Source organism: Drosophila arizonae, chromosome 5 (genome assembly GCF_054131065.1).
Source record: "Drosophila arizonae isolate 15081-1271.41 chromosome 5, UAZ_ARI_1.0, whole genome shotgun sequence".
NCBI lineage: Eukaryota > Metazoa > Arthropoda > Insecta > Diptera > Drosophilidae > Drosophila > Drosophila arizonae.
The window spans coordinates 811,807-838,505 of NC_142925.1; the positions used below are offsets into that span (position 1 = coordinate 811,807).

Consider the following 26,699-nt stretch of genomic DNA (forward strand, 5'->3'; position numbering starts at 1 on the left):
ATATGTATATATATATTTAGTATGTGGGTGTATGTCAACAATTAAGTGGGCTCGTCAGGAGGGCCCGACTAGGGGAGACACTGAATCATGGGCCGTAATCAAAGTGTGCTATGGGCTGAGCTCCATTCTCCTACTGCTCTCCTATTCATATTATTCTTAATAGTCTTTCGACTCTTATAGTATTGTATTATTCTAGTCTTGTAATATTTTCTTAGATTCGTATAGTCTTATACAGATACTATCATTCTACGATTATATATTTTATTTTTATTACTCTTATATTTTTATATTATTGATTTCTTATAGTCTAATGCTCGTGTTCTCAGAATTTATGGCTATTACAGTCTTCTTCATCTTACTTATACTGCCAACTGGATAAAGGACCTGTTGGCCATTTGCGCACTTTCCTTTATACAGATTTGTATATCAAATTGTTCCACATTGAATACAACTTAAATTGTTAGCCAACTCTTTAAATACTTTAGCATGAACATTATTTAATGGCCTGGCCAATTTGCCAGACCCTTTGTTGTTCAACTTGTCAGAGTCAACAGCACAAAGTGCCCTGAATAAAGTTAAGTGCAAAAGCAAAGAATGTCAAATGCTTTGTGGGAGGCTCAACCTGCAACGTGCAACGTGCAGCGGGCAACGTGCAACGTGCAACATGCATTTCAAATCTAGCAGCTGCCCCAAACTTTTTAGCGCTAGCCACTCGAAACATGTGTTTGTCAACCGAAACTTCACACGTGCGTGCACCGGGTGTGTGTGTGTTAGTCTGTGTGTGTGCGTGTGTGTGCTTGGTAAAAGCTTGCTCTACCAACAATTTTGTCCTTGCGAGGAGTATTCTAATTAATAAGCCAACAGAAACGCTGGCACTAAAAGCATATATGGGGAAATGAATGCGAGGGTAGCACGTCAAGTTCTAGCTGTATGCAGCTGGGTGAAATAAAAATATATTCTAATGTATATTTCTTTATAATTCACAGTGGAAAATAATGAAAATGATCCAAAAAGCCCAGTTTATCGTCAATAATATCATATTCCTAGGGTATTCAATAGTCATTACTTGCAAATATATATATATATATTCAATATATCAATATTTTACTCATAGCCATTATCAAGCTATAACTACATATGTAGAGTTTCTTCAACTCTCTTGATTTTACTTTTGACAATTCCGTTTTTCTAGGGTATTTAGTACTCGAACTCCTCTCTGTTCCCTCTCTCTTATTTAATGTGTGAATTTGAAATTGTGTGGCGTATGTTTGTGCGTTGAGTGAGTTGGTGTGGAGTGGAGAGACGCACTCCCCGGAGTGCTTTTCCCTGCGAACAACTTAAATATGGCAATTTAATCAAGTCTACAAAACATGCCCAGCGCTCGCTTCAATATTTATGAAACGCCACTCGACAAGGCGTATACGCAATATTTCAGCTACTTGTTTTAAGTGAAAATTCTATTTGTGTGTGTGTGTGTGTGTGTGTGTGAAGTGAAGACACGTGGCTAGCATTGATTCAAGCTGCTTTTTAGCCTGGTCTAAGTGCAACCTTTCAGCTGTTGTCAACGCATTGAATGCTCGTTATTTGGCAATTTAACTGGTTATATTCACTCTGGATGTGAAAGTGGGTATATTGGTTTCTATATACTATTACTACGTCATATATCGACAAACAATAATTTTCTCATCAATTTCCCTTTTTGGCCCGGCAACTGTAACGAGCATTGCGCAGTCGGCTATGCCCCACTGCTAGTTACTTTATCCTATTAGCCAGTTTTCTAGTTTCCGATATCTACAATTATCAGTGCTAATCAGCAAAAGTGGGGGGAAGAGACAGAAGTCAGGGAGTTTGTGGGGCGACGGCGGCCGATGAGAATTTTTAGAGGCCACAAAATGGAAAAACTTGAATGCGAGGGCAATCAGTGACACGCCCAGCGTGTAGCTGCCGCCCCCTTTTTCTTGTGCGTTGCGTGTCACAAATTCAGTGTTCATTTTTTCCATTTTTTATATATATTTTTTTTCATGTTGTTTCTTTTTTGTTTGCCTTTTGCGGGGCTGCGCGTTGCGCTGTGCGACGCTGCGGCTTATCACATAATTTGAATAAAGTAGCTGCAATCTTCTGTCAGTTTATCGCAAATTAGACAACAACAGCAACAACAGCAGCAACGACACACGACGAGATAAAAGCAACAACAACAATGACAACAAACAGAGACAGCCACAACGTCAGCAACATTTGCTGAGAGAGAGAAAAGATTTCAGATTGGAGATTGAAGATTCCAAAGACGATGATGAATCCAATTTGCTGATCTAAATTTGATTCGCTTTGATGCATGAAAACGGGACTGATTGACTGACTGTAGACGAAATGATTGAACAGTGACGTTGGATTGATAAAATATTGAAGATGAGCTAAACCATCAAATTGCTTTGAGCTAAAGTAAAACCCATTTATGATTAAAAGTATCGGAAACATTACTAAATAGGGATTTTTAAGACGAGAATCGGGTTGAAGTTTCAATATTGAGGACTAAAGGTAGTAGATTGAAGATGCAAAATGCTGCTTATACCCAATTCGATTCAACTTCAACTTAAGCCTAAAGCTAAATAGTTGAAAGACATTTTCAACCGAATTCCAATGCTAGCAGAAGCTACCCAAAGTGACTGAAAAAATTTCTTCCAAAAAAAACTCGCAGCAATAAATGAAATTATGAATATGTGTTGAAAGCCTTCGGCCTTTGGCTGGGGTAACGGGAAAACATTTAATTGAATCACAGTCTGTGTCGTCAGTCTGTCGTCAGCTGCTGGGTTAAACTGATTAAATGTGACACCTTTAATACAATATATATGTAGGTGTGTCGAGTGTGCGTGTGTGTGTGTGCGCGGCATGTCTGGCTTTTTATGGACACGCATTGAATGTGCCACAAAATCTATTGAAAAAGAAAATCAAAAATGAATCGGAAAATTTCCGAGAATTAAAGCAAATAAATGTTTTAAATATTTTTATGCATTTCCCTTTTTTTCATATTGTTTAAAAGATAAAACAAATTTCTTTAGAAGAACAGCAATAACAGCAACAACTTGGCTACTATTAGCTGATTGCTATTTGCTTGCACGCCACGGGGCGTATACGTTATGCCTTGAATGCTAGAGCAAAAGGCGAACGCCAAACACACATACATAGAGACAGAGACAACGACTTTATAGATGTATGTGAGGGGACTTATACAGATATATTTGCCTTGTATATTTACTGGGTAGTTCATATTATCGCGCGCTTCATCGCCATAAAAGACTTAAATTAGTTATCAAATTATTGTTTTATGCGATTTCCTTTATGCGTGTCATAAAACTCGTAATAGACCAAAATTAGCCACACAACAATTCAATTGATTAGCAATAAAGTGTTCACATAGTGAACAAGCGAGTATATTGGTTTAGTTGGAATGCATGTTTTTATTTGTTAATAAATACATGTGTTAGAGATTAACATAAATCAAAAAGAGATATGAATGTCAATAGCCAAAGCTGTTAGCAGCTTCATAAACATTAAAGTGATTTAAAATAATATTTAAAATATTCTCTGATGATCTCTTCATGTTCTTCTGCTATAAAGAGCTGCAGTTCGTTAAAATTCCACAGATTCCGATTCAACATATTTTATTTTTTTTTTTTTTTGGAATTTTAAATTGAATTGCAGCAGCATGTTTTTCACTATTAACGAGCGCGTGTATTTTTTTATTTATTTACATTTCTGTTTTTTATTTCTGTTTTTATTCGTGTGCCCCGATTTTGTTTTCCGTTCTCCGTTTTTTTGTTTTTTATGTCATCACTGGAGGAGCGTCCGTTAGCTTTTTTCTGCTTGCTTTACACATGCAAACGTCTTTCGCAAGTGGCGGACAGAGACGCAAAATCAACAAGCAGCAGCAGCAGCAGCAGCAGCAGCAGCAGTAGGCGTTGAGCTGCTTGTTTATGTGCTTTCTCGCTCTGACTTGGGCTAGCGAAAGACGCTAGCGCTTGTTTGCGTGTGTGAGTGTGTGCAAGTGTGTTTGCTTGCTTGCCTGTGTGTTTGGGTTAATTGCATGCTCTTTTTTTACTTTTTTCTTTTTCTTTTACATTAACATATTTCCTAGAAGAGTTGCGGCTCCCTTAAAGCGGGCGCTTACCTGTTGTTGTTGATCCTGTTATTATTTAAATGATTTTTGGCGCCTCACACTTTTAAGACTCTTGTTCTTCCTCCTGTTGGTGTCGTTGCCGATTTGTTGTTGTTGTTTTTGCTATGAATTTGTAAGCTTTGATTTTTAGCATATTTTGCTGCGCAGTTCAATGTTGAAATGTTTTTGTGTAAATTTACAATTAGATTTGTTTATTTGCTTTTGTTTCTCGTTTATTTTGTTAACTTTTCACCTGTTTCACACACACAGAAATTTATATTTTTGGTTTTTCTTTTGTTTTAGCTTACAAAAATATATATTTGCATATAACGTATTTAACACTTTGTTATAGTATTAACAATTCGGTTCAACATTCAATACATATTGTTCAATTTGGGATTTCTTAGCTGCTACCTCTGCTTGGGTAGCAAAAAATCTCTGCTAGCGCGCTTCGCTACTACACCGGCACTTCCACTGAAGAACTGAGGCGCTGCTGCACTGTGCGCGCCTTTTTATATGCCAGCTGTCGATGCTCTCACACTCTCTGACGCTCTTGTGCTTATGCTCTCCCGATGCGTGCTTTTCTCTTTTTGTGCGTTACTCTTAAGAGCTCGCCTGACGCTCGCTTGCAATTGTTATCAGTGTTGCGCCTTATGACGTCACTGCGGCGCTCATTTGCCAAATTGCACGTGCTGAACTTTTTTTTTGGCTGTTTGACTTCCTGTTTGTGTGTTTGTGAGAGTGTGTGTTTGTGTATGCGTGGCCATAAATTAACAGGCAACCTTTGCGTCCCTAGCATTGGCTTGTGCTGCTTTGTTTATTTACATATTTCTTGGTACCTACTACATCGCTCTCAGTTACTCAATTACATTGTTACTGTTTGTTGTTGTTTTTTTTAGCTGCATTGCTGCTTCTTATTGTTGTGGCTCTTCATATTCTTGCTTTATTCTTTACTGGTGCTGCTGTTGCCGCTGCTGTGTTACTCAACTGTTATTGCTCAGCTGTGACGCTCTGCTGTGACGCTCTGCTATTTTAACTGCTACTCTGCTGCGGCCGGCTCTTCATATTCTTGCTTTATTCTTTATTGGAACGACCGCTGCTGATGGGCTACTCTGCTGCTACTGTTCCTACTGCTGCAGCTCTGCTGTGACGCTCTGCTCTGCTGCTACCGGCTCTTCATATCATTCTTTATTGGTGCTGCCTCTGCTGCTGCGCTGCGCTGCTGCTCCGCAGCTCTTCCTTCTTCATCTACTTCAATAGCTCTGCTGCTATAACTGCTGCACTGCTGCTGCGCTGCGCTGCTCTGCTTTTGCTGCCGCTACTCTGCTACTGCTCTGTCGTAGCTGTTCTATTGTTTGCCATCGCCTCGGCTCGTTTGCATTGTGCTTTTTGCTGTTGATTTATCTCAAATGGCGCATTACTTCAACTTTCGCATTCTCACTCCCAATCTCCCTCTCTCTCACTCTGACTGAGACTCTCTTGCTGCTATTTATATATTTATTGCACTTGAAAATGAAATTGCAAATAAATAAACTGTTGCACACTTTGCAGGGCAGTGCGAATTGTTCACTTTGTTTGGCTCTTTCGAACTTAAGTTGTTTGCATTCGATATTTATTTATTTATTTATATTTGTAAATCTTATTGGATAAGAAAAGTAATAAAGTTGTAGGCAAATTTTTTTTTTTTTTTTGCCTTAATAATGCATTAATAATTTGTTAGCCAGTAGCCGAAATACAGGGTATTTCCGGCGCCTGCAAATGCTGCATAAATTAAGCAAAATGAACTTGAAAATAACTGTGAAAATATTAAACGAGGGCATTGCCTGATAACTCCACTGACAGGGGGAGAGTGACGGTCGCAGTGGCAGTGGGAAAGAGAGGGAGCGAAAATAACGTACGAAATTCGCAACATAAATTTTTGAACACATTTTCACGTCACGCAGGCACACACGTGCGTGCGAGGGAGACGGCAAGCGGTGGGGCGCCTTTGCTTTAATGTTGCCTACTTTCGGGCCGTCGCCATTTTCGTTTCTGTTTTGGCTTTTATTTTTAGCAGCAGGCAGCATAATTTTTTATTGATTGGATTTCAGCGAAAATCACTTCCGGCGATAAATTTGTTATGCACATGGCCCAGTCACGCCCCACCCCCACCAACCACTCCCCACTTCCCATTCCCCACTCTAAGTGGGCTCGACAGCTGCCTGACACAAACAAGAAGAAGATAAGAAAACTTTTGCTTTTGATTTATTTTACATTTGCGTCAATGTCAAACGAGTTGGCGTCGCTCGAAGTCCTTTGATTGTTTGTGTTTATTTGGCTTTCCACTAATGGCTAAAATGTAACAAAAAGCCAACAGCGCTCACATTTGTCTACCCCTTTCGTCTGCCACGCCCACAAGCAATCCACTTGTCATGTAATTCAATACTCGAATACTTCGAATCACTGCTCGAAGGTTAATGTCCTGGCAGAAGACAAACATCCTCCAGCTTCCATCCTCCATCCTCGAGCAGGCAACAATAAAACCAAAATCAACAGAATTGAGTCCAAAAACAGTCCGAAATGAGCCCAAAAAGAGTCCAAAGTCCGAGGACCAAGGTCCAGCATCGACAGTTGCGAGTCTCGAATCGAGTGCCAAATGAAGCACGAAACACTTTAATCCAAATATTTATTTAGCCCGCAGCAGCAGCAAAGGCAGCGGCTGTGCCAAATGAAGCATTAAAGACGCCATCATAATAAACAATTGAGCGTGAGGCACTGCTGCACGCACAGATACTCTGCGTGAAACATCAAATGATTAATATCTGATATACTTATGTTTGTTTACAGGGTATATATCTTCACTTTAGGTTATCATTTTAGGCACACTACGGATATATACAAAAAAAATAATATAACAATAATAATATAGTTGTAGTCAATATACCCGTTTGACATACTATCCTCACTCTAGGATGTGCTCTCAGCCAAATCCACAGTATAGGGTATCACAACAACTGGATTCTATTCTTTGTAGTTAATATACCCCTCTGACAGTGTAACTTCACTCCAGGGCATTCGCAACAGCTGCGTGGCACAGCAGGCAACCAGCAAGACAACGGTAACATTCCCATAGAAACGCCGCTGCTCAGTCGCTGCGCTACGCGGCTTAAGAGAACCATGACGTCACAGACCAAAGAGCAAAGTGTGCACTGACTGGCGGCCATTTTGAATGTGCGCGTGCGTCAAGTGTTTGTTGCTGTTGTTGTTTTTGCTTTTGTGTGTTTGGCCACAAGGACTTGGGACTTCCGGCTAAGTGCGACCATATGACATCATTGAAAACAAACGTCGAGCTTTGGTAATGAAATTATGCACACACACACATGCACACACACACAAAGAGTGAGTGAGAGAGGTAGAGAGGCGGCTGTTTAGTTGTTGCTGTGAATAGTTTTTGGCTTCTGGCTTGGCGCCTTGGGGCGCTGACGTCATCGTCGTCCACTGTGCACTCGAATGTAAAATTGGCAAATAAATAGGATTTTATATTTAACACTCATAATGATGATGATGACATAAGCAGGGAATTGGAGCTTGAGCATTTATCTTTTGTTTTCGTTCGTGTTTTGTGTGTTATGTTGTTGCCCACCTGTCAGAGGTCACCTGTCTGTGCCAGCTAATTGAATTTTTGGGTCTTACAAATGCCGCTGCAGCTGCTAGAGATGTTTAAGCATTTTATTGCTTAGCCATCACGCGCTGCATTTAACCCTATTTAGCCCCATTTACCGTTAGCTGTAATCATAATTAAATGACGTCAATGCTGTCTGTCGGCCGCCTTTTATGACCGCCACTGTGCGGCTCTCTTTTATTTGAGGCATACTTTCGGGCGCTCCTTAAAAATTGCACCACAGCCGCCAGTGCAGCCGAAACTAGTTGCTTTTAGCCATTTTCCCTTTACGACTGACAGACACATAAACGTGCCGGAAATTAAACATAAAATTTTATGCCATATTATGCCTAGGCTTACAGCAGAAGGCAGTAAATAACAACTATCTGCTTGAAAGAAGGCTTGATTTGTGTGAAGAGAAAATCCAAGATAAGCTAAGCGAACGACCTATGCCTAAGGTACTAGATTGTGCCACAGCAGAAGTCCCAATAGCTTGAGAAAAAGCTAAACTGGCAACACTAAACGAATTGCAGTCGACGTCGCTGTCGGCGTTGCTGTTGTCGCTGCAGTCTGCACCAGCTGCGCAGCGAGATCCGATGGTTTAGCGCACAAAAGAAGACAGCAATTTATGAAGATCAGCTGACAGCAGCTTGAAAACGGCTATGCTGACAACACTCAGCAACGTCAACATCGTCGTCGCCGTCGCCGTCGCAGTCACAGCAGCTGCGCAGCGAGCTAACGGCGCGCATTGGCATGAGCCCCAATGGCTCTTGGCTCTTGCGCTGCTGTCTTCAGTTTTTCGATTGCCAGTTTCTTTCTGCCAGTCGTTCGCGTCGGTCGATCGGTTTGCCAGTCGCTGCGCGAAAACGAAGCCGAAGACGCAAACGCAGACACGAACAGCAACTGCAACAACAATATATTTTTTCGTAACGGGCCTAAGCAAACGCACACGCACAGGCATCGCAACGCAAGTGCTGCGCGCGGCTGCAGTCGCTCGTGTAAACGAATACAAGGTGCACACAACTAACAAAAACAGCTAAAACAACAACAATAACAACAACTTTAATGTTGTTATCAATTATTTAGGCAATATTTCAGATTTCAATAACTTTGACACAATTTCGTGCAAAACTGTGAAAAATCGTGAAGAAGCTGAGAAAAAGTGCATTAAATTTGCGCGGCTAAGAAAGAAGAAAGAAGAGAGAGACAAGAAGAAGCAGAAAAAACAACACGAAGCGCAGCAGCAGAAATTGAAAACAAACAGAAAAGAAATTGCATAAGTTTTCGCCTTTTTGGCGCATCTTCATTTATTTTCTCGTTTCTTCAGCTGCTGCTGCTGCCTCTGCTGCCTCTGCTGCTTCTTCTTCTGCTTATGCTTCTTCTGCAAAGCAGCCAAAAGTTGTTAAGCTCATTTGTTGAAACAAGTCAAAAATAAAATTCAAAATTATGTTAATCAATTTCTTGTTTGGCAAATTGGATATTTTGATTATATTTTAGCAACTTTTTTGTTTATATGTAAAAATATTTGCAAATTTATATAATTTGAATTGGCAATTTATCATCTGTGTATGTCTGTGCCGCCCTCTCCTCATTTAACTATTTAGCACAGCTTTTATATCTCCCCTCTCTCTCACTCTGCTCAGTAATTTTTATTGTACAACAGAAATTTTATTGTATAAAAGTAAACAAATAAAATGAAATGAAAAATTTTAACATATATATTAAAAAATACCATACTTTTTCTTTTACATTGATATTTGAGGCATATAAACTAAAAACTAAAAGTAAACAAATATATATATGAAAATAAACAAATTAATTTTTAATTCTTAACAAGTTGTTTATAGAATGAAATATTAATATAAAATTAATTAATATATATATATATATATATATATATATATATATATATATATATATATATATATATATATATATATATATACATATATATATATTTATTTATTTTACATATTATGTTTTTCCCTCTCTAATATTTTACTAAAAAATAATTAGTAACAAACAAAACATTAAATTTCTTGCTTATTAACATTAATTAAATGAAATATTTAGCAGTTCTCTCGCTCTCTTTGCAACTGAAACATTTTTATGCAACTGAATTCCACATTGAAACTATTTAATTTAATTTTAAAAAGCTTTTTGGCTTTTTACTCCAACGACAAACAACAAAACAAACAAAAGCCAATTAACGTAAACTAATTGCAACAGAAATAGGCAAATTAGTTAAGGGCAGACCTTTTCGGCGTATACCCTGTCGTGCATTGTACTCAGAATAGGGTATACACGAATCTATGTAACAGTTATAGCAGAGTAACTAGATCCAACTGTCCTCCTGAGTATAAGAGTTTAAGTATAAATTGTATAAGAGTATACTGAATAAGAGTATAAGAGTATACGGGTACTGAATAAGTATAAACAACAGACAACTCTATTGCCTTGTCTATGTACTACTCTATGTGTCCCTTGTGTCCCTCATCACAGCGACATCCGTTCAGCCTGAAGTGCGGACAGGGTATTCCCTAGTCAGTCTTCAGTTGGACTAGACCACTCTTACTTGCTAGCCATAAAATGGTGTCATTAAACAGATACGAAATTAGCATGAATTAGATAAGAGGCCTTAGCATTACGCAAATATAAGCCAGCATAAGCCCAGAGAGTGGGACTGTTTAATGAGTCACCATAAAACAGATTCGCGCAGCTTTAATCCTGTGGAATGTCTGTCGGTTTGCTGAAAATTTAAAATCAAATGATTAATTATATTTATGTATTTATTTAAAATGTCAGACAAGTCAGACGTTGACGCATTTAGCTAATTGCATAAATGCCAATTCGAAATAGTTGTTTAGTTAAGTCATTAAAGACAGGTCTACGGATACGTTTGTCTATATAAAACACATAGAGTTCTAAGCTCTGAACGGAACACGCGCCTCATAAAGTTCAGCTCTGATTTGTGCATAATCCCAGGCCTTTTTCTATCATTTCAACATCATCAAAAGGCCATAACCAGAAATCCAATTCACAAGAAACCAAAACAAAAGGAAGAAGATTTGATAAATGCGAAAGCCACAATTTAGATAAGTTTTTTGTCAGTTTGATTTCGTCATATGTTTCACACATGTTTCACGCTCTCCGCTGTGGGCGTTGACATTTGAGGGCATCGAAAGTGAGGAAGAGGAAAGTGAGGAAGAGGGAAGTGAGCTGGCACGCAACAATAACATATGGAATAGCCCTCGCAACAATATATCTATGGGAATGAATGAAACGAGAAGTGTGTCAACTCTCGTTGAGTCCATTTAAAAATATATTTATATATATATGTGAATGATAGGCACTGTGAGCCTTTGTCTTAAATCAAATCGAACACAAAAACCTAAAATTAACTTATCGATTTTTTCCTTAAAATTCCATTTGTCATATGCTTCACACATGTTGCGCTCTTGTTGTAGGCGTCGACTCAAAAGGCAACGTCAAGTTGCACCTAATTCACTGAGCTAATATATCAAGTAGATCTCGCATCTATGTATCAAAAATACATTTGGCATATGCAAAGCCTGAAATTGGACAAGTTTATAGTGCATATAATAAATATGTAAAGCAGCCCTCGCATAAAGAATTTACTTATCAAAATTCAAATTCGAATCTTTATCAACTCAAATTATAGATATTGCTGAGATAGAAAGAGTTATTTAACTGGTTTAGTTTATGTAACTTTTCAAACAGCCCTCGCCTCTTATACAAATTTACTAATAATACTATTTATAGACTATACTCTACATATATAGACTTTGCCTAAATATAGAAACAGTCTGTCAATATTTATAGCAACTTCAGAAATAGCCCTCGCAGTCACATTTTTCGTTGTTGTTTTTGTTGTTGTTGCTGTTGTCTCTAACGCCCTCAACTCTTGTAAAATTAGCAACTGTGGTTGCAAATTGCGGTTGTGCGGCGGTTTGCTGTGGTTGCGTCTGGCTGCTGTTTGCAGTGCGTCAATATTTCAATATTGCGAGTCTTTCAATTTGGCAAATTGGTTTAACACATTCCAATTGAACTGCAGCCGCATAATTAATTCACAGATTTGATCATTTGCAATATAATAATCACATAATCACATTTGACACTTGGACGACTCCCACAATAATTCGATTGCAAATATATTTAAGCTCTCTGTCTATATATAGCCTCGGCATAGAGATGCGTCAGATGGCGTCAGCTGTTTATAAATATATATTAAATATATAGAAAACAATTAAGAGAGTTGTGGAGAGTTATGGGTGTGCTCGACTAGCTGATACCCCCACACGACTGAATAGACTCTTGCACACAGGCGAGCAAGGCTAGATCGAATCGATGCCTTATGCGAAATCTTATACTCGAGTACGTGATGCTAAGACTCGGACACTCTGGTACTCTATATATTAGAGCTACAAATCGAGAAGAATCTCATCGGAAAGGCACTTTATATGTGTGTAAACTGTTCAATTCTCACATGGACAAACCGTACTCGCGCCCAATACTCTCTTATACTCGTACGTTATCATACGATCATACCCAAGGGCCTGAGTCTACCAGACACTCGAAGGCATCTATATATACTCAACGATTGATGCTTACACTCTTATAGTCCTATACAGACTTCGATATAGAGACTTAAAGACAGAGTTCGATCTGTTCGACTCTTGAGCCTAAAATTCGTATACCCTCATATTCTTGTGCATTCATGTTCTTATGCATACCGACAGATCTACTCTTATACTCTCTTATATCGAAGTTAGCTTAGCAATGGACCTAGTTCAATAATAAAATTTAGGCCATGCCTTCATCTCACATTCTAACAGAAATGAATATACCCCGATTGACTACACTACAATGAGTTCGAGAGTATCGAAATATTTATTTCTATTCATAAAACTTGAGCACATTATGAAGAAATTCAGCGGACTCAAGTTGAAATTGTGACGTCACTTGTGGCCATTGAACAAAATCAATTAATTAGCTAATAAACGAGGCTCGCATGCAGCGACTTAAATATGGAAATATTGGAAAGGGGTGAGCAGAGGGGGATTGGGTGGGAGTAACACAATGCCAAACAAAAACGAAGAAGGAGAAGCAGAAGGAGAAACAATGCCAACGCGAAAATTGTTGCACTGTTAAAATACTTAAAATGCATTGCGCGTATTTGTTGCATGTTTAATTTATATTGTATTTTTAAACAGTAAACTCTGCTTAATTTGAACAGCTGATGGCGCGAAAAACCAGCTAGCAACTAAAATATAGATGAAATAAAAGGCACTGCAAGTGAGTATCAGCCAGTTGATCTTATTTTACAAGAGCTGCAGCCATTAAATTCCCAACTGGTTACAGTTTCGCAAGGCGAAGACAAGAGAGGAGTAGATGATAGTGAAGTCAGCTGATGCTAGAACCGGGAAGTTCTCGGAATAATTAAACAAAAAATCTGCCCACTTTTATGCATCTAAACTTGCTAATTGAAGATTTTATGTCATATTATGATGTGGCTAAAATACATACGGGGTATATATAGTCTCTATGAATATCGACATATTATATAAGATTGTTTAAATAAGGCAGACTTTACTGTATTGGCTTTAGCTGAAGCCAATAATTTAAAATGCCGTCTGGCTCTTCAGCTGATATCAGATTGTATAAATATATCTCTTGCATATCTTTATCTCACATATACATATATACACACATTTATATGCCTTACAAATACTTCAGTTCTTAAACACAATTATTTGGAAGCTTTTGTATCGGAATTCGCAGACCGCTTTAAATAAGTGAAAGGGTCGTCGAACCGGAATTCGTAAAAAAAAACAATAATAATAATCAAAACAACAAAAAATTTAAATACTCAACAAAAAAAACGAAACAAACATCTAAAAAAAAAGCAAAGACAACAAACTGATAAGCAGAAAGAATAAATGAAGAAGCAGAGAGACAAAAAGAAACACGTTTCATGCCAAAACTAAGTATTAAATGGTATTTTGTATACTATATATAAGACATATATCTTAACTGAATGCAAGATGCGAACACAAAAATGAACTCAAAACGATGCCAAGAATTTGTAGGCCTACGCGACTGCCCAATACTCTTTCGAATTTTAAGATATTGAAAAAATCATTGAAGTTTCCATAATCCAAAAATGGAAGCTTATCCTACTTCAGTTAGATTCTAAGATTCAACAAGTTATTGATATTTACCACAACAGAATGCATGATATATGGACATAGTAACGGCCGATTAGCCCCAACTCTAAACTCTTTAATTCGATATCGTAAATTTCACAAGCTTATATACCCGCCCTCCATAGATTTGAGCAGGCATCAGCTGTGGCACTTTATCATTCAAATATTTGATTGGTTTTATTATGGTTTGTAAGCCATATAAATTATATTATGTCAAGCTAATTATAATACCGACGCTTAAACTAGTTTTTCCAATTTAAGTTCTGCTCTTTGTATTCATGAAAAAGTTTAAATAGATGCTTATGGCAACTGCATGACAAATGGCGGATTTAATAGCATTTTATGTTACTTAATTATAGAAGATATGGTAGATATGGTAAATATACTGGATCTATATACATATATAAATAAACTAATAGACAGATAGATAGTTTAACCATTAAACAATCAAATTGTAGACGCGGTGTCTAAACTAATTAGCTCCCGAAAGACAGAGTAAAGTTATCTATATACATATATGCATCATATATCATCTATATATATATGTCCATTAATTGAATTACCATTTGTCAAGCTGCTGCCAGTAGAAGGGGACACTCATCTTGACATCGATATATCAACTTTCAATTGATTTAAACGATGTTTAATTGTTCAGAGTCGAGCACAATGCCCCATTCAGAGTTAGACTTGAACCAGAAACCCACAATATGATAATACCCATGGCGAATCAAGCTAATTTCCAACATATAAAGCAAAAAACAAACACAGTCGGCACATTAAACCAGTTATCGAACTAAACCGAGACATTAGCATGTTGACAACCAGCCCAAAAGGCACAACCAATCATAATGTAAATATACAACTCTTTAACTATGTGTGTGTGTGTGTGCAGTATCAATAGAGTTTAGAGACAAAGCGAAGACAAAACACAAGAAATGCAGCACTCAAAGTGGATTATTACATGTAAATGGAGGGGAACAATGGAAGAGACTACTAATCGTATACCCTGTACAGCTAGGTAGAGGAATTTTCGAATATTCAACACAAATACTCAATTTAAATACAAACAAATTGAGAAACTTTACCTGGAATAATACTACATATAACAGGGTATTTAAAAGCCCAGTTTACAGGGTACTTCTATAGTTAATAAAATAAATAAAACAAAACAATGCGTAGCTCATTTGACAGGCTATTTATAATAAGTAGATACCCTGTAATGCTAGGTATAGATCAAAACAGTTCACTTAAAGCATTCAGCACTACTTCATCAATAATACCATTTTTGCAGTGCGAATATACCCGTTTTGGACAAACTGACAATACCTTGTAATTATATTTGCCTGCTAACAAAATACGTAAAAGCTATCTCTTAAATGGGCCCTAAGTGGACTGGCTGACGCCCCTTTAGTGGAATATGATATCAATAATTTGAAATACAAATGTAACTGAAACAAACGTTTCACTAATTGGCAGCTGAAAAGCGTTAATAATTAACTTGCGAAAGATATGAAGCTAAATTGTTAACTAGATGTATATATTATATATATTGTATAGATGTATATGTAATATCTATTTGCTTTTATTACAAATTAAAAATAAAAATTAACGCGGATTTCCGGCCGGCTTCGTTTGCATTGCCAACTCGTTTCTTGGCCAACTTTGGTTGGCCCTCTTTCCATTACACAATTTTTTCAAGTTCATCAAATTTCCACCTGTTGCTACCGACTGACTCTCTGATTCTCTCTTTTCCCCTATTTCTCTCTGTTGAAACTAACTGTTGAGGTCTTTGGGCTCTGCAACTGATGAAAACGAAACCAAAATCAAATGTCAAATGTGAGCAGATGTCGATGTCGACGTCTTGTTGATGTCTCTATATATGTGTGTGTATGTGTGTGTGTTTGTGTGGCGTCGTTGACTTTGACTACTGTTATTGACCTTGGTCTTTGAACAAAAAGAAATATGCATATACTCGAGACATTTGGAGCACTTCCAGCATCCATAGAAATATATTTCAACTAATAAAACAACACAAACAGAAAATAATAAAAACAATAAAAATATAGAAAAACTTATCAGAAGTATTTGGTTGTTTTGTTTTGCTCTGTGCTTTGTTATTTCTCTGTCTGTCTCACACACGCTCTTTCATAGAATTTACAATGTCAAGGGGTTCTTCTTCTTCTTCGTCTTTGTCTGTGGTTTTGGGTCTTTGGTCTGTGCCTCTTCATAAAGGGCGCTTCCATCATCTCAACAATTTCAAGTTTACATTTTGTATTCTTTTTATTATTTTAAAGGTGCAGTTAAGGGCATATTAGACCATCTAATTGAAGTGCTCTGCGGTCTTTTTTCTTGTCTTAAATTAATCAACATTTTACAATTAGCGCCTTGAGAGGCCCAACTATCTCTCACATTCTATCTTTCTTAGTCTCTCTCCCTCTTTCATGGCTTTTCCATATCATTTTTTATGATTATCGAACTTACTCTCTTTCAGTTTCTGCCTTTATCCTTCGCTTATCCCTCTTTATAGTGATTACCCTCTTCCAATATTCTTAACTTTGTTTCTCTATCATCTTTCTATGCAATTCTCATGCTTTTTCATAAGTGTTACGTAATATCTGCTAGTCAGTCAATGTCAGCTGAAGAGCATTCTCTTCTTACTTTGTTATTAATACATTTATGTTTTTTTCGCTTTGGGATTATGATTATAAATAGATATTTAGACAATTGATGGGCCGCAAATGTTTACAATTGGCTTGAATTGGATTGTAGGAAAAACTATTCGTTGGGCTAATTGAAAAAAACAGAGAATCTTCAAGAATGCTTGAAAAAACATAATCGAAATTCCATAGAACTGCCTAGCACAGAATTTTCAGTTGCCCAATCGAAAAGCCGAAATCATTAAACAGAATCTTCATGGCATAGAATCTATTCTCATTCCAAACTGAAAGGGCAAAGATCTCTGCTTAACATCATAACTTTTGATGTTTCACACAACTTCTGACATTTAGCAAAGTGTGAGTTGATCAAATGCAAATAAAACTTGATTTACAACGATAGTTCACGATTTTCTCATTCGTTCCTAAAATATTTCTATATATATCTGTAAATAACTAGCTTCAGGCCCTTAAAATATAGCTTATTACTATAATCATTTGATTGGTTTACGCTCGACCATAAAAGACGCAGCCACCGACTAAAATAAGTTGTAAAATTTAACGAGCTTTATTTTTTATGAAGTGCTGGTTATAAATATGGCCAACAGGCCAACCGGGCCAACTGGAGGCTGTTCCAATCAAGTAAGACCCGACCAATAAATCGCAGCCATCAGACAGCGGACGGCAGACAGCAGCTAACAGCAGTGGAGTCAAAGTCAAAGATTATGTAAATAGCCCCAAGAAGGGGGGTGTATAATTGTATGCGTCTATATATGTGTGTGTGTGTAGTTGCAGTTATCAGCATGGAGCCATAAGCTATGTAGAACCATGAACAATTATGTAGATGGAGCCAGAAAATTATGCAAAGCTCTAGTCAAAGCAGTAGCAAAAGTAGTCGAAACCTTGCCCTTGATAGGCGACTGGGCAACTGACCAGCCTTACCAAACTAATTATGTAACGACTGCTTAATGCTCGTCCAGCTGAAGATATCAAAAGTTTATTTTAAATGGAGATAATATATGTAGATGTAGAATATATGGAAGAGAAGACATACGTACGGGAAGAGATATCTCGATATAGAAGATATTTATATGTACAAAGGGTATCTTATACTATATAGGAACATAATATAGTTCTCTCATTTATAATGCCGCCAAGTGAATGTAGCATAACTAAAGCACGTAAGACTAGGAGTAGGGAGAGTATGGTTACGCCTACATACATATTAAATTGCCAGCCTCCAGCTTCAATAACAACTCGAAGCAAACCAATATACCCAGCTTACACGCACTGCACGAGCATAACAAAGAGCTGTCAAAATTTGTGGGCCTTAAACGAGAGATTGTCTTGATTTGAAGAACGATGCGCTTCCAACAATCTAAATTAACCTTGCGGCTTCAGCTGGCCATCAAGACGACAGAAGCCCAAGCAAATAGAATGGCCAGACATTGAATGACACACACACAGAGATATATATATATATACATATATATTTGATAAGTCTTTGTGGCTAATTAGATCTGCATTTGCATTCACTTCAGTCGCTTTAAATTTCCAATTTAAAAACGCAACTTGATTTAGTTTTCTCCATCATCTCTGAACGACTTTCACGCCTTTCCTCCTTTTTTTTTGACAGACTTACCTGTTTATCCTCTCAGGTAAAAGCTGGCAAAGCTGCTCTCAAAAGCCAAATTGCAACCTTTACAAAAAATGTATATCCTCTTCATGGTCCACATATAAAAGAGGCATTAGGCTACATCAAAATGGAGACTCAATTTCATTCATAAAAATTATTTGCTTACCAGGCAAAGCCAGAGCAGCTTAGCTACAGCTACAGCTACAGCTACACATACACTCACACAGACACAGACAGCTACAGTAACATCTACAGCTGCTGTTACATCTCTCAGTTACATGTGTTGAGTGTAACAAGTGCAGCTACATTTCGTAGCACGCTTGAGTTCAGATTATGAAAAAAATGAAGGACCTGCAGTTGGCCTAGAGCGTTGTTATGCTCGCTCAGAAAGTGTGAGAATGAGGGTATATTAGTTGAATGATAATTGGCGCTCAATTGAATAAAAGAAGAAGAAGAAAAAAGAGGAAAGAGAGAAGGGAAGGACGAGAATGTGATAAAGGGAAAGAGAAAGATAGAGAGAGAGAGACGGAAAAACTTCAGAGAGATAAAGGTAGAATGCGAGAGAGTCGTAGAGAAAGAGAAAGGTAGACTCTATCTACAATTATGATACAGAGGGAACGTGAGACATAGAGAGACAGAGGTTTAGAAAGCGAGAAGAGATAAATAGAGATAAGGAGAAGGAGAAAATAGAAAGAAACAAATAAAGAGAGAGGTGCTTAGGCATAGAGAGAGAAAGAGAAGAAGATTTCTTATAGCTTACTACTGAATGTAGTTCTTAACTGCATAGCTCCTTTGCAGATTCTTTCCCATTACGAGTCATTATGAAACGTGCTCGAGCATCACGCAGTCAGTCATACCCCATTCGTAGCGTGTTCTCACTGGTTGTAGCTGGCCAAGTGCCACTAAGGTACACGAGGACATAAATGTGGGCTTGTTGCTGGCTAGATATTTTGTCGAGCTCTCATGAATGTGTGTGTGTGTGGCCTGTGTGTTTGTGTGTGTGTGGGACATAAGTTGTGTAAGTGCCACTTGTGGCATGTTTTTGTCGTCACAATTGTGAGCCAGCCACAATTTGGGCCAAGTTAAGAAAAAATCTGGTTGCACTCGGAGAAGAGCTGGCACACAATCGTTTGTGATTCTGTTTTGAAAAGAAAAACGTTTGTTTTTCCACTAAAAGAAAAACCACTCGAATTGAAAAACCGCCCGATTTTATATGTTTGTATTCCGTTTTCATTCATAGAAAATCGAGAGAGGAAAACCGGCTTTTCTCACAGCAAAAACGATGCAATTAGGCGTATAAAAAGCGTCCACCGTGCCTGCAATTAGCATTAACCCACTCTAACTTTTCATCAGACACAAACACACACACACACAGACATAGACTTGTGCTTATTCATAATAATATGGCATTAGCTGGGTTCAGGCGCATTAATTGCAAAACGCCCGACGCTTTTGTCGCAACTGTTTTTTTTTTTGTTTTTGTTTTTTTTTTTCGTTGTTTTGTGCCCCTATTGCAAAATGTCTCTTTGGCTGCGACTAATTAAAGGTTTTGTGTGGCCATCAAGCTTAACAGTTGCAAACACCTCAATGACAAGCTGCAGCGCGCACTGCCCCCCACCCACCTCCCACCTCTCACCCGCCTCGTGGGTGCAACGAGCTGTAAAGCTGCCAGCGATGCCCACTTCAATAGCCAAATGCGGCGAATCATAAGCATTTGGCTCTTCATTAAGCTAACTTTATTATAAATTAAAATTACCTGCAAAGCATTGCGAATGGGTATACTGGTTTTGTCAAGCCTTATGTAACAGAGCTTACTATACGCACTTGCATAGGTAAGCGCAACTACTTTTGCCTGTGAAAACCTATAGAACTTGATATATCCCCAGATTATATACCCCTTATTGAATTACTAAAAGAACATTTTTTCAAATAGTCAACTCTTGAATTTGTGCATATATTGACAATATGGAATATCTTAATATATCTTATGGATTTATATCTATACACATATATCTTCACATTTAGCCAATATGCGTTGCATAATTTGAAAACTCTTCATTGACCTTTTCATGAAAATAAAAATGTGTTTTCAGTTGCTTTTTTTGTGCGGTTTCATTTAGCCCGGTTTTTCGCTCCCTCTTTCCTCTCTCTCCCCATGTTTTTGCCTCATCTTTGGGCGGCTTGCAACGTTTGAAATGCTTGCAACAATTGTTGTGCCACAGCTGCAACAACAGCAACCACAAGTGCCACATGCCGCCTGGATAGCTTATTGTCTGTGCAACTGAATTGCAGCCTACTTTGCCTTTGCCTTTGCCACATATGTGGCAAATGCAAAATTATATGGCATAGTGGTTCCCGAGTTGAAGCAGAAGAAATGTAGAAGCTGGTTAATGGTAGGGAAAATGAGAGCACAGTAGGCAAGTCCTATACTGTTCCCAAGTGGACTTCTATATAAATATTAGTAAGCTCAAAAATCAATCAATCTCCTTTAGTCTGGATAGCGTAGTATATACATATGATATCATATATACGAATAAGCTTAATGTGAAGACTGTATTATTGTTTAATTGTAACTTCTCAAACTAATCTCAATTCAATTCAGTGTTTAGAAGAATTAAGGTAATGCAAGACATACACATATATCCCGTATAAGCACAGACATATGTATATATAAACATTATCTAAGACTAGACTATGTCACAGTCCATATTTTAGCAGGAACAAGAATCAAACTTGAACTACTCTACACAGTCTGAAAAAGTGTTTTTGTTTTCTCTACTCATTTGTTTCATTTTGTCCCACTGTGCTGTCTTTGCTGCACTCTTAGATCTTAGTTTTTGCCGCTGTTGCTGTTGCTGTAGTTTTTGTTGTGGCTAGCGTTTGCGACATCATTTTGCAATGTTGCCACTGTGTAAAGCAGATAAAGATAAAGATGCAAACATATAACTATTGTTGTGGTTGTTGTTGGTTCGTTTCATGTTATTTTATTTGCCATTGATTCGTATGTAGATTGAGCTTTGTTTGTTTAACAAGTTGACAAAGTTCGCCGCCTAAGTCTTTTGTTTTAGACAGTTTATACAGCGCTTCCCGATCATCTCAATGCATGTCAAATAAAAGTCAAGGCGAAGCAGCAGAAAAAGAGGAGGAAGAGGAAGAGCAAGACAAAGAGTCAACCCATTCGCTTGTTACTTATTATGGAGGGTAGACTCTAGTTTTGACTGATGTATCTCTCTCTCTCTCTCTCTGTGTTTGCCTAGCAATTGACTCATCAGCCAGTTCGACTGGGCATATCAAAAAGTTTGCCGCAGGCAATTTGACAGAGCCTCATGAATTGATCTATAAATAACAAGAAGTAAGAGTGATTCTGTGGGGGTGAATGGCTAGAAGATACTCTGTACTCTAAATGCATATTAATGTCGATAGCCAAAACTGAGCTCTGATCATGCTCAAAGAGCAAAATCATGATATCGATATTTATCGATTGTTATGAGAAGAAATAACTTATCGGAAAAGCCATTTTTAATCTGAGCTGTGTCTAGTATACAAGCATATTCGTATCAAACGTCAAGCCTCTCGCTTTTATACTTCCTAAGATCGCTGAGCTTATACAGAGTGATATGGACAGAAATATGCCCCATTTACACCTATTTAGTATTGGTTTGCAGGGTATTATCACGTCTTGTTTAACTATCTATGTAGAGTGTTCTGTGCGTTTTGAGTGTCTGCTGCCTTAATTGTGGAAAATAAAACAATAAATAGAATTGGAAATAAATTGTGGCATCGAAGCATTTGGCCAACCATCCACAGCAACTCTCTACATAGCGCTCTATATATAGATATCGCTTGAGCTTCAGCTTGAGCTCTCTGCAAATTTATGCAATATTTGCATATATTTCTTCTTCTTTTTTGCTCGGCTCGTGAATTGATTTTATTATTTGGCGAGGTTAAGGAACTGACTTTTTATGTATGTACGTATTCACATATGGACTGCTCGCACTGCCTATCATTAAACCGCCTTCAAATGAAGATTGATGCGACTCTCCCTTGGCCAAATCCAAGTCCAACTCCAAGTTTGAACTTGATGACCAAGCCTGAATGTGTCTTTCAAGCAGAGACTCGCTGTTCCCATTCGTTGGTCTACGGTCACGACGGAAGTCGCTTTGAATACTCTAACAAAGGGCATTCATAATTTGACAATCGATGAAAAGGTCGAAAGATGAAGGCTATTGAAATATGATATTAATATTGATCTCTGATGTCATAAACTAAAATCCGTCAAAGACTTTACAATTGACAATATATATCATATATACGATAGAGGAAGTTAATAAGCCTGATGGCTCGACATCTGTTTACTCTATAATATTTTCCGTTTACTCAAAGACCAGCAAAAGATAATTTAGCTAAACGATCTGACCAAATGCAAATTCTTTTCAAAATTTGATATTGAAATCCCATAATATCGATTTCAATAGATCTATAGCTCCATAGCCTCGATCCTCTTCACATCTGCTTACTACTGAAGAATACTAATTCTGCCATAGTGCCTTCTCGATCCACAGCTAATATGAGTTACATTCCCTTCATTTAGATGAAGCCCGCCTCAGCAAACCGTAGAGGGTATTTGAACCTTAGCGCTATCAAGATCAAATTTCTTTTGCTGTTCAGCATTTGCTGTAACTTTGAGTTGTCAACACTCCACAGAGAACTAGAGACAAAAAGCAAAAGCACAAAAACTCGACTCTCGACTGTGTTGGCCGTGGCACAAATGTGCATCGGCGATGCCACCGTCATATGGTAAGCAAGTGATGATTAATTCGCAGTTCGCAGTTCGCAATTCTCCATTCGCAGTTATTGCTGTCATTAAGTGTGTTTGGCTCCAGCTGACACAGAAAGCGCAATCGATGCGAGGCATTAGACACAAAAAAGTCACAAAGCAATCGCCATTTGTAGGCCAAAGTATACCGATGAAGGGCAACAACAGAATCGAGTTGAGTTGAGAAAGTTCTTCAATTGCCAAAGCTATATGTCCGATGTATGATTAGACATACTTATATAAACGATATGCACACAAATTAATGAAGCATCTCAAATGTCAATTGCATCAATTAAATCGAGCATTAATTTAGGAAATCAATTCCAGAGTCTGCTTTTCTTGTCTTCTGTATTCTCTCGTATGCTTCATCTCATTTCTGAACTATCCACTCTCATGTTTAGTTCTTTTTTTTTCTAACTCCTCTTTGCTCCTCCACTTTTACTCTCTACTCTCCTCTGCCCTTCCTTTCTTCTTCTTTCATCTCCTTACCTTTTAATCATCTGCTCTTGTTCTGATTTTCTCCCATTATCTTCCTCTCTCTCTTTTCTATTTTTCTTCACTGATCTTTTCATCTCTCTTCTCCTCTTCTCGGCTCTCTCCTCTGCGCTATTCATTCTTTCTCCTCTTCTCCCTTTCCTACTTTTCCTTTCTCTATCAACTTTTCTTTCTAACTTCCCCTCTTTCCCCTCTTCTTTTCTCTTCTACGTTTCCCTGTTCTTCACTTCTCTTCAGCTTTCCATCCTCGCCCTTATCTACTCCACCCTGATCTTCTCTCTTCCGTATTTTCTCCTTTTTGTCTTCGTAATTGAAGACTATCGCATAACACTTCAGCATGCAATAGAATCGTGTAGTTGAGACTTTTCCCACTTTGCTCTTTGACTGGCAAACAAATTTGTTAACTCGCTGATTACCACACGACTCCTTTGCAGAGACCCCAACTCCTTCTCCTCCTCCTCTGTCTCCTGCTCTGGCACTTAACTCACCTGCCGCTGCTGCTGATAAATGATGAAGCTGTCAGCGCGGCTGTCTGCATTACGTAGCACCCACTTCACATACACGTACACACCTACATGGCATGTGCATGTGTGCAAATCTAACTGTCTATCATATGAGAGGCCAAACGGCCCATCAGTCCAGGCAGATGCTGAAGCAGAGGCAGGGGCAGGGGCTGGCGCAGGTATGGACAGGGCGACTTTTACATAAATCGCCAGCACTCGTGTCTAGTGAATTTTCAATTTTCAATTTTGCATTTTGCATTTTCCATTTTGAAAATGTTCAAAAATGTTCAATTTTCATGCCGGAATATTATGCCAGCTCACCGTGGGTCAGTCGCATCCACTGCAGTCGCTTATTAACCGAACAATTTGCAAGCCTGGCCATAAATCTCAACGTGGCAGCGCATTATGCAATACGAAACGGGGGGAGGAGCGATGGCAGGCGGGGCGAGCGTAGACAAACCTTTATTGAGGGCAAGTGCTAATTAATGCAACAGCACGCAGCATGCAGCATGCTGCCACTGCCACTGCAACTGCTTATCAGGCAAAATATTCGATTTGGCTGCACATTTGAATAGCATTGCAAATGCTTCGGTTTAGAAGGAGCGGGCCGAGTGAGCTGTGTGCCCAGCCGGGCTGGGGTCAACAATGCTCGAGTGTGGCCCAAAATGTAGCCACGATATCTCTTGATTATTGGGCCAATTTGCATGCATCGCTGCCAAACAGAATGTGCGAGGCTTTGAAGCACGAAATTTGAATGCAACTCATAATTGAAAAGACGATGTGGCAGCTCAGCTTAAAGAGAAACGATTCAAGCATCTGAAATATTTGCTATAAGCTGATAAGAGTGCATGCCTTAACACAAAATCAGTAATCTACATTCCAATTGGAATTGTCAATTAGCAGTGCTTTTAGCGTAAAATAATAGGAATTCCTAAAATAAGCAATCTAGCCTTCAATGTGTACCAATCATCAATCGTAAATAGTTAATAAATAGTCACGAAACAGCAGTCATCTATCAAGCAAATATCCCTTTGTAATATATATTGCTAAAATTAGCATCAATCATCAGTCATATATAGTCAATCATAGCCTAATATCAATCATAATTATTATAGTCAATCATAAATAAATAATCATAAAAAGTAAAAACCCAATCAATCAATTTATAGTCAATCATTCCTTTATAAGCATCAACCATCACTCAATCATGGCCAATCATAGCTCATAAATAGCCTCTACACAAACATCAATGATAAGTTTTAAATTGTCAATCATAATTAGTCTCTAAGAACCATCAATCCCAAATGATCAATCAGATGTATGCCCAATCAATCATAACTAGTCTGATTAAAGTAAATTTCATTCTTTCTTTCATTCTTCCCTTGCAGTTTTTGCTGTTCGCGCTACAACTCTAGCTGAATGCGTTTGCGTGGGCGGTGACCATGCCCATTTGCAAAAGTACGCCAGCGATGGCAACGAGCAAGAAGACGGCCTCGGATATATCCTCGGATCACGTGACGGAGGCGGCGCAGGTGAAGCGGATTAGGGAACAGGCTTACTTCAATTCGTACGACTTTGATGCAATCGAAGTGCTGCCCTACGACGAGGACAACGACGAGGAGGAGGAGGAGGAGGAGGAAGAGGAGGAGGAAGATGAAGATAGCAACAGGCACGCCCCCATCAAATACGCCTACTTGCAGAGATTGGGCGCATTCTTCAACCAGAAATCGATGGCAGACAAAACGAACGCAGCAACGACAGCAGCAACTGTTGCTGCTGCAACGACAACAACTGGCAAAGAGATAGCAACCATTGCTGGTGCATCGACAACCGCTGCGCCTGCAACAAATGAAAACTTTTTACTGCCGCGCGCCATGCTGAAGTATTCATATCACAGGTGAGTGTGGCAACTGCGACCTTCACGCGCGCACGCGCCCTTGAACAGGGCGCAGCAGCAACGCACAGCAACCAGAAACTCGTCGAGTGCCCTGCGCAACAGCAAATTTAATTATGAGCAGCCACACTTGAGAGATTCCCCAAAAAGCATTTCAATTATATTATGTTGCGGCAATTAGCGTGGAATTAAGCCAAATCGAATCAGCTCACTTCATAAAAGAAACTTAGCTCAGACTGGCTTTGGCCATTGCGCATACGCCGCGTAGTGCGACCCTCTTAATGTCGGCAACGCACTCACCTGGTGTCTAAAGTGGGTATATTGGTTTCGTTGGTGTGCAATGTTTGTCTTCATGATATCTAATGGCAATCTCTTGCTGAGGGCTCAGGGCTCAGGGCTCTAGGCATCTAATTGCTTACTGGGTGTTTCAAGTGGGTATATTGACTTGGTGTGGCTGTTCGTCTCTCTATAGGTATCTATAGATACTAAAGGTATGTGGTGCTTAGATTTGAAATTGATTTTTGCATATATTTAACTAGTTTTGTGGCTTAAATATGCATTAAGCAGTGGGTAAGAAATTAATGAATGTGAATAAGTATTTAAAGCAGTTGCAAGAGAAAGTTAGAAAAAGGAGAGAAAATAAAAGGATCTATATATATATATCTAGAGAGAGAGAGAGAG

At 38.4% G+C, this 26,699-nt stretch overlaps 2 protein-coding genes across 7 annotated transcripts in view; one reads left to right on the forward strand and one right to left on the reverse strand.

The window, feature by feature from the left end:
- Positions 1-26,699, reverse strand: part of Dgk (diacyl glycerol kinase 1) — an 86,899-nt gene that overhangs the window by 46,911 nt on the left and 13,289 nt on the right. The gene's annotated exons all lie outside the window — the stretch shown is intronic.
- LOC108615666 (uncharacterized) overlaps positions 8,589-26,699 on the forward strand; it is a 34,803-nt gene continuing 16,692 nt past the window's right edge. For 2 of the 5 annotated variants that reach the window (XM_018010325.2, XM_018010326.2), the window contains exons 1-2: positions 8,589-8,806; positions 25,513-26,021. In XM_018010325.2, the coding sequence (XP_017865814.1) occupies positions 25,567-26,021 (455 nt within the window). In that variant the 5' untranslated portion in view covers positions 8,589-8,806; positions 25,513-25,566. Of the gene's footprint in view, positions 8,807-12,669; positions 12,861-13,027; positions 13,110-25,512; positions 26,022-26,699 lie in introns of those variants that run through there. The other 3 variants (XM_089469427.1, XM_089469426.1, XM_089469428.1) reach the window with 3 other exon arrangements.